An 8299-nucleotide genomic window follows, 5' to 3' on the forward strand; every position below is an offset into this window, starting at 1 on the left:
ATGATGTTCCTTATTTATTTTGTATTTGTCTTTGTCTTTTCTTTTTTAACCAACATATTAAACTTTATTAATATTTCTTTTAAATTACTCAAGTAACTATAGCTTATTCTTTAATGATTTATATTTTTTTCAATGAAAACAATACCTTATTTATTTCATTGGTTTCTTCTATCAACTCTTTATAAAATAAATCAAATCTTATTATTATTACGTTCAGACAGTTAGGTTTAACTTTATTACGAACAACTACAAAGAAAAGAATTGCTGTGCTTGTTTAAAAAAGGTTTAAAGTTGAGTCGAAATGACATTTTTCTTATAATGTAATTACATGATAGATTTGATGGAAGAAATATGAATGCTCTAAATCCACAACTTTCCCCAAACCCGGAGTCATCATTAACCTTTCACTAATTATTAATTATTAATTTAGAATTAGAATACAATATTTTCAATTTACTTATTTATTTTTGTTTTAATATATCTTCAAAAATTAAAACCATGATTTCAACAATCTCTAAATATTCCAACTATAATTTAAGAAGAAAAAAAATCCAGCATTTGGGTAAAATCCAAAGACCCAAATACCATGACTATCAATCCCCATCTGGACTCAGAAACTGGACATACAGTGACCTGTGAACCAACTCACTTTCACAAGCCCACACAACCAGCAAACCACAAGTTCCAAGATGGAGCCAAATTCCTATATTATCCTTTCTCCAAAACTTACCAACAATCCACCTAGATTAAGTTAATTAACCTAACCTAACCAACCAATTAACACAATCACTAACGCTACCTCATCGTTTACGCTTCTGTGAATAAAACCGAATTCCTTCTTTCCCGAGGTCTACGTTACTAGCCTTCCCGTCATCGTATGTAACAGATACAACAGATGTCCCCTCAAATACTTCAATTACACTACCCTTGTGCCTGCAACAAACAATATAGTTATAGTTCTATTTACAATGATAATAATATTAATATTAATAATAATGTAAAACGCTCACCAGGTATTATTAGATCGCTGATGAACTTCAACCTTCTTTCCAATCGCGTCTTTTCCCAACTTCTGAATTATCCAATTTGCATCCATGATCTCATCATCGTCATACGAGTGACTTGCTCCTTCATCTTCCCTAACAGAAACCGATCTATTCTCCATAACCGGTGATGGCCTCTTTCTTTTGGACCTTTGACCTTTGACCAAACTCCGATCATTTTCCACCCCAGATGGGGACCACGTGGTCACGTTTTCAGAATACGGGTTCTTGAACTTGAGTCTTAACAACGGCTTAAGTTCCTTCTCCTTGTGGCCATGGTTCACATAATCACTTCCTTTACCAAAAGAAACGCGCGGTTTTACGTCGTTTTCGGGATTTAACTTTCGGATTTTTATAGTGTTTCCCTCTTTTCCTCTTAATCTTAATCCTTTTGTTTGACCTAAATTCTCTCCGTTAATGCTTGATTCATTTTCCGGGCGTACGTTTGCTACATTTTTATTTCGGCTACCCAGATGTATAACAAGCTTCGGTTTCTTGACGTTCAAGGACTTATCGGTTATTTTAGTGACATGATTGTTTGACCATACGCCATCGGTCAAACTTCCAGCGATTTCAGACTCTCCACTCTCATCCTTGTTATTATCGCTGGTGACGAAACCATCGGCGCGTGTGTAGGATTTACCAAATAAGGGTAAATTAAAATTACTGGATCCCTTTTTCTTACCGGATTTCTTGCTTGCGGATTTCTTTTTTGGTGATTTGTCAACAGGCGCTTTGAGAGAAAACTTCAATGAACGACCGTGCTCGTTTTTTGTTACCGGTTTATTATCTTCATCGTCAGAATACGGTTGAACTGAAAATATTTCTTCTTGAGTTGGCAATCCAGCAGCCGCCCTCAAGCGAGCGATCAACTCACGGTCAGCTTTATCTCTTCTCCTCCAGAGTTCTTGAACAGCATCTTCAAGATCTCTGACCTGAGAAAAGTCAAAATAGAAATACAAAGTCAACTCAGTAACATTATACTTATTGGAAATTTCAGATATATACGAGCAAATCAAGCTTTATCCAAGCCGAGCTTGAGCTCAAATTTCAGCTCGTTAATAGTTAACAAGCCGAGACTAGCCGAGCAGGCTCGTTTAACTTTTGAGCCCAAACTCGAGCTGAAGCTGCCTCAGATTGCTCGTTAACCAGCCCTAATATTTATCATATCAAGATTGGCTAAAACGACATACCTGGTAGCATTCTCCACGGCATGTGGCACATCTATATTGCAGGTTGTTGTCCACTTGAAATTGTAAATATTTTTCGTCACTGCAGAATTTTTTCAACAATTACGAAAAAAGGAATGTATATATACTAGAGGGTGTGTGTGTGTATATATATAAATATATGCATGTATATATACTAGAGGGTGCCCACAATGCGATGGGAACACAGAGTCACAGACACCAGTAATCACGTAACATGTTATTTTTTTAAAATTAAAAGCAACTATAGCAATACCGTACTCAAATTAAAAAGACTAAAATGCTCGTTTTTATGGTGTAAATTTTTTAAAATAATATATTTGATGCATGAAAAAGTTAGGGGCATTTAAAAATCATGGGGGCAGTTGATTTAAAAGTGAACAATGTGTTTTAAAATTTGTATTACTTAAACTCTTATAAATATATAAATTACTTTTTTGTCCCTCCTTATATGTATTATAATATAGTATAGCTATAGATTCAAGATCAAAAGCAAACCTAATTCCATCACAATGACAATGCACCCAGCGTTGACAGATGTCACAACAAACCATGGGCGTCGATTCAGAGTCTCTATAGACCTGCACTTACAAAAACAAAACAAAAATCATAAACTTTGGCCACCACTTTGACTATGTTCAGTTGTTCATTTATAAAGTCAACATTCATATATACACTTAAATTACCTTTAGACAAACAGGACAGTAGTTTCCTTTAACAAACAATCTCCCACAAGCATCACAACAAGTATACCCTAAAAACCATCTGTAAATTTGTACATGATTAGTATGAAATTAATATCAACCGTCACTAAACAAGGTTACGAAAAAATGTTACTAGAAATAAGAATACCTGACACTTAAACCATTCCCAGGAACTGTAGATGCACAGCTGTGACACTTTGTATGCTTAGGGCACAAATAAGGTCCACTGCTAACGTTCTGCACAAATTATTAATACAAACCAAATCATGTCATAACATTAAATTTGTAAGCAAATTGTTTAAACAAGCCGAGCAGCTTGTGAGCTACTCGATGTCATCTCACGAAAAAATCTAACAAATCCAAGCTTCACGAGGCCTACGAGCCTAAACAAGACTATTATTTGTACAAATATAACAGTTTATGTTCAATACTTCAATATAATTACATAATAAATAATTTAAAATATAAAATTACGATGTATGATAACATATATAACTAGTAATAAGACCCGCACGTGTTGAGGTGCGATTACATAGCGAACATCGAATGGATTAATCCAGGCGTTATGTGATGCGTTAACAATATGAAACAGGCTTAAAGAAAAGCCGGCATGTGTAATCAAAAGGGATTAATTAGAGCTTTTAACAAAAGGAAAAAAAAAGAAAGCACAATTTAACTCCACTCGGGTCGGAACAAAATTTACAAAACGTATATAAATTAAGCACAAAAACGTATATAAAATAAGCACAAAAACGTATATATTTGACTGGATTCGTTTCCCATAAAAGTTTACATTGAAACGCAGACCAACTCGAATTAATACCAACACGTGCATAAAAACATGCACGTAAAAAATGTTTTTTAACGAAAACGTATTCTACTTAACCTAACTCGTTTCCAGATAAAGTTTATGTCGAAACGGAGACCAACCGAAATTTATACCGACACGTACATAAAAATATGCACGTAAAAGTTAGTTTTTTTAAGAAAAGAAACGACAGGGGTAAACTCGAAACTTTAAAAACTCGAGGGGGTCAACATAATATTTCACAAAGTTTTTAGAGACAGCGACAAACTATCCTTTTTTTAATAATATTAGCGAACGAAAGTATTTGAAGGAAAATTAAATTAGTGAAAAACTTAATAGGTTAAAAAACGTATATAATATATGGTACAGGGGAAAGTTGGAACATTATAAACCGGAGGGGTTAGTTTGTAAAACTTGTAAAATGGAGTAGGGGCTAAAAGTGTCAATTGTCAAAGTGAAGGGGGTAGCAAAGATTTAGTAGGGGCTACAAGTGATAATTCTTAAAGTAGAGGGGCCAACCAAAGCTCGTGGGAAACCCCACCGGCTTTGGTTTTTAAGATATTGTAAAATATGAACACATGTAATCATACCAAATTAAGTAAAAAATAAATGAGCAGAGCTCAAGCTTAAAAAATTTACTCACGGGCTAGAGCTCGAGCTTAGGCTCGGCTTGCTTACACACCTACTTTCAACATAAAAATGACGTATTTTATTTTTTGATTTACCTTATGTGGAGGCTGCTGACAGTAACAGTGATATGCGCCATCACATCTCTTACAAAACATAAGCTTGTTCGGATCACCAGTTCTTCGGCATACCTAAGTTCACAAAACAAGTAAGCATATCAACAGGTTACAGACCAATGAAAATAGATTGCAACGGCAAATTAAATATAATTGATAAAAAGACGAAACATTAAATCTAGTGTATAATGGCATCATAGGTAGTTAGGTACCTCACAAGAACGACATGAAGGGCAGGTCCAGGAACTCAAGTGAAACAGATCTGAAAAGTAAAACGCTTCAGTTGAAAAAGTACAAGTATCAAGCAATATGAAAATACTTTAGTCAACAAAAAGTCAAACCTCGATTTTGAGCCCAAGATTTCACACAGCTTTTGTGATATTTCTTGTTACAGTTTTTGCATGATATCATCTTTCTGGCTCTCTCACTTTCTTCATTTTCACCAGAGAAGCAAAGGCGACACATCACTTTGGCATTTGAGAGACTTTGTTCATCTCCGTCATCTTTCGTCAAATCCTGCATAACAAAAATTACCATAAAGATTCACAAAGCTTTGACCTTTTTTGGTCAACACGATGCATAAAGAAGATTCTTGTAGTGAAAACTAAAAGAAAAAGAAAAGTACAGTTTGAAACTCATGAAAGATTGTAATGGAAACAAATGGATAAGATTATAATTATGTGCTGCATGACATGAATACGTGAAAGAATTAATGACAAGTTGATACTTTCAAATGAAAATTTTAAACCTTTTCTGCTCTGACGCTTACTCGTAAAGGTATCTCGAAGAAAATTTCCATAAGTTAAGGGTTTTATTACACTCGGTTACCTAATTACTATACGCAAAAGGTTAGAATATATGCAAAAGGTGAACAATAATTAAATGAAACGAAAGAGAATAAAAAGTTCTAACAAGCAACTACCTGTATTCGAGATGTAAACAAATTCTCCTAGATATGTGTGTGCTTTTTATAGGTTTCCTAATGACGTTCGTTCCAGTTAATTCCCTCTTCATAAATTAAGGAAAAATATATCTACCCAATAACTAATTTTAGCAATTAACCCTTGATAAACCTGCAAGTCGATGCCGTATGAGTGGGCTTTACAAGAAAGTTCACCTAACTGTGTTAGTTTTAGAAACTAAAAACTGAATTCAATTTATATGTTTAAATCTAGACTGTAATTACAAGCCAAAGAAAATAACTGGTTATTAATTTGCTCCATCTTTACAATAATGTTCATAAAAGTGAAACAATGTCTCTAGAGGTCATATTAGGGCTTGAACTATTTCCTATTGCAAGCATTAATCCCCAATATATACATCTTCATATATATCTATGCATTCATACTTTCATACATGCCTCTAGCTCTACCAATCAGGGGTGATTGCTTACTATGTAGTAGAACTTCATGAATCTTATTAAGAAATCTTGTGAGTAATTTTGTTCCTTTTTCTCCAAGCAACATTCGGTTTCAAGTTCAAAAATGTGCAAACTAATACATTGTGTAACTGGATAATAATTTGAAACTTCCCGTTTACTAAAAGTTTATCTCATTTGTTATAAATGTAAATTTATGACATTTCAAGACCATATTACAACTTTTGCAATACAATTTCAAGACGATATTATAGCTTTCGTAAATAAATTACACCTTATTACTCAGCTCTAATTACTAAGACGGCTGAAGCCAGGTAGTAAACCCTAATCATTACAACAACGTAACACCATGAATCTAACAGCTTTTTCATCATTGACATGATCGAAAGGCATATAATTAGCACATCACATAAGGCTGTAGAACACATGAGATGCCGGAACTTAATAGTTAATACAGCTAGGTAAGGTAATAAAAATTATTACTCACTGAAACTATTCATAAAATAGTAAAAATTGTGTGGCACATGTAACCGTTAGATAGCATGACGACCAAGTGCATTGAATGCCAAAACACAAAAGATCTATTATATAGTGACATAACTAAAAGGAAAAAGCTTTAACTGAAATATTATATTTCCAAAAACCACAAAACGACACGAGTTAATAAAGAAAAAATGTCTCCGTCTCAAGCATACAATGCGCCACATACAAATGAGCAATCAAGTCACAAGTCATGAGGTATTATCAACATTAACCTAAATAAACGTACTTTTAAACCAGGATTGCCATATATTAGATGCAAACTCCGTGAAACCCTAAAACGTGCAACAAGGTATAAAAGTTTGTGCCCCCCGATACATTACATTACGAAAAGAATTCTGCAGTACTGCAAATACCAAGAAAATATTTGCACTACCATATGACAATTAACAAAGCACCAAAAACAACAAATCTCAATAATCACACTCACAGTCCTAAAAGATGACCCAAAACACCCTGTACAATTTAAATCTTAAAAAGCTATAAACCAAGAACATCCTACATGATGCAACTTATGTGTTGTTAACAACAAAAAAGAAGAAAAAAAAAAAGATTTTTTTTTTTAAATCCAGCAACACCTTAAACAGAACTAAGTGGCAGATAATTCACACAAGCTCTATAACTCTATCACTACACCTCATAGATATATATGCATTATAACCTAATAACCTACTTGTGTCCAAACCCCATACCATCATCAAATTAACAAATTACACAAAACTAACCAAATTTCACAACAAACACTCATTCAATTTTCAAAAATTCAAAACCTAACTTACCACAGCAACATCACCAGACTCAAATCTTCTCGCATAATCCTCGGCCACAACCGACGCAGCAGCAGCCTTCTTCTGCATCACAAACCGCTTACTCTGCACCGACAACTCCTCCGCCACATCTCCATCCACCACAACCACATCAGGACTCCCGATCGGCTGCGACGCCATCGCCGGAGGCGGCATAACCACCACCTTCGGCACCAGCACCTCCACCGTCTCCGATTTGCCATAAATCAAACTCCGATCGTTGAAAATCGCCTCAACCCTAGCCGCTGCTTCCAGAAACTCAGCCTGCGCCTTCTCGGTACGCAGCTCCGGCGGAAATCCGAGCTTGCAGTTGCAGATTCGTCGACTGTGATCGGAAAAACAAGAGATTGTATGTTAGATGAGTTTTAGAGAGAGAAAGATAGAGATATAGAGACAGAGATAGTGTATGTATACCATGTAATTGGACATGCGACGTGAAAGGCCATTCAGAAATTGAAATTTGGGGGTTTTTTGAGGTTTAGGGCTTATTTTGATTTTGATATTCAAATTATTATATAAATTGAATGTTTAATTTGGGGGAGAAAGAGGGAATGGGGGGATGTACAGTTTTCTTTTCATTAAGGTGGATTTATGTAATATCATATGTTATATGATACAGGAGAAGATGGTTGATACGATGTCGTTTGGTTGAGTTTTTATTTGTTTTTCTTTTAGCCTTTTAAGTTCTTTAGCTTTTAGGGTTATTGTGTATATTGCCTCCATTGGTTGGTTTTACAAATCTACCCCTTATGTTTGTTATAAGTGTGGAAAAATTGTGAGTTAAATGTCTGGTTGGTTTCTGTGGTTTGTGAAAATTACAGACTTGGTCCTAATGGTTTACTAATTACACACTTGATCCCAGTGGTTGCAATTTTTAAACTCGGGTGATCCTTAACACTAACCTTTGTTAAATTTTCCAGTTAAGTATTTGTAAAATGACTAAATTGTCCCTGAGCAATTAAAAAAAAACAAAAAAGTGATGGATCCACCCCTCTCTTCTTCCTCCTTTCACCACCCACCACCATCACCTCCACCTTAAACCCACCACACACTTTTCACCACACACTCT

At 34.8% G+C, this 8299-nt stretch overlaps 1 protein-coding gene across 1 annotated transcript; it reads right to left on the reverse strand.

Moving 5' to 3' along the window:
- Window positions 1-457: 457 nt before the first annotated feature.
- On the reverse strand, window positions 458-7876 carry LOC110920737. The gene is made up of 11 exons (XM_022164934.2): window positions 7645-7876; window positions 7204-7555; window positions 4848-5022; window positions 4719-4768; window positions 4489-4581; window positions 3104-3192; window positions 2938-3016; window positions 2750-2832; window positions 2237-2315; window positions 1011-1978; window positions 458-933 (listed from the first exon to the last, which is right to left on the reverse strand). The coding sequence occupies exons 1-11, from the start codon at window positions 7674-7676 to the stop codon at window positions 801-803; spliced, it is 2133 nt and encodes a 710-aa protein (XP_022020626.1). The 5' UTR covers window positions 7677-7876; the 3' UTR covers window positions 458-800.
- Between the last annotated feature and the right edge of the window lie 423 nt (window positions 7877-8299).

Source organism: Helianthus annuus, chromosome 17 (genome assembly GCF_002127325.2).
Source record: "Helianthus annuus cultivar XRQ/B chromosome 17, HanXRQr2.0-SUNRISE, whole genome shotgun sequence".
Classification (NCBI taxonomy): domain Eukaryota; kingdom Viridiplantae; phylum Streptophyta; class Magnoliopsida; order Asterales; family Asteraceae; genus Helianthus; species Helianthus annuus.

What these genes read in the sequence shown, in the direction of transcription:
- LOC110920737 (XM_022164934.2), bottom strand. Translation starts at nt 7,676, where the DNA reads ATGGCCTTTCACGTCGCATGTCCAATTACATG. An exon ending in AGTCTGGTGATGTTGCTGTG is followed by an intron (nt 5,023 to 7,203) that starts GTAAGTTAGGTT and finishes TTTGTTATGCAG; the next exon opens with GATTTGACGAAAGATGACGG. An exon ending in CTTCATGTCGTTCTTGTGAG is followed by an intron (nt 4,582 to 4,718) that starts GTACCTAACTAC and finishes TTGTGAACTTAG; the next exon opens with GTATGCCGAAGAACTGGTGA.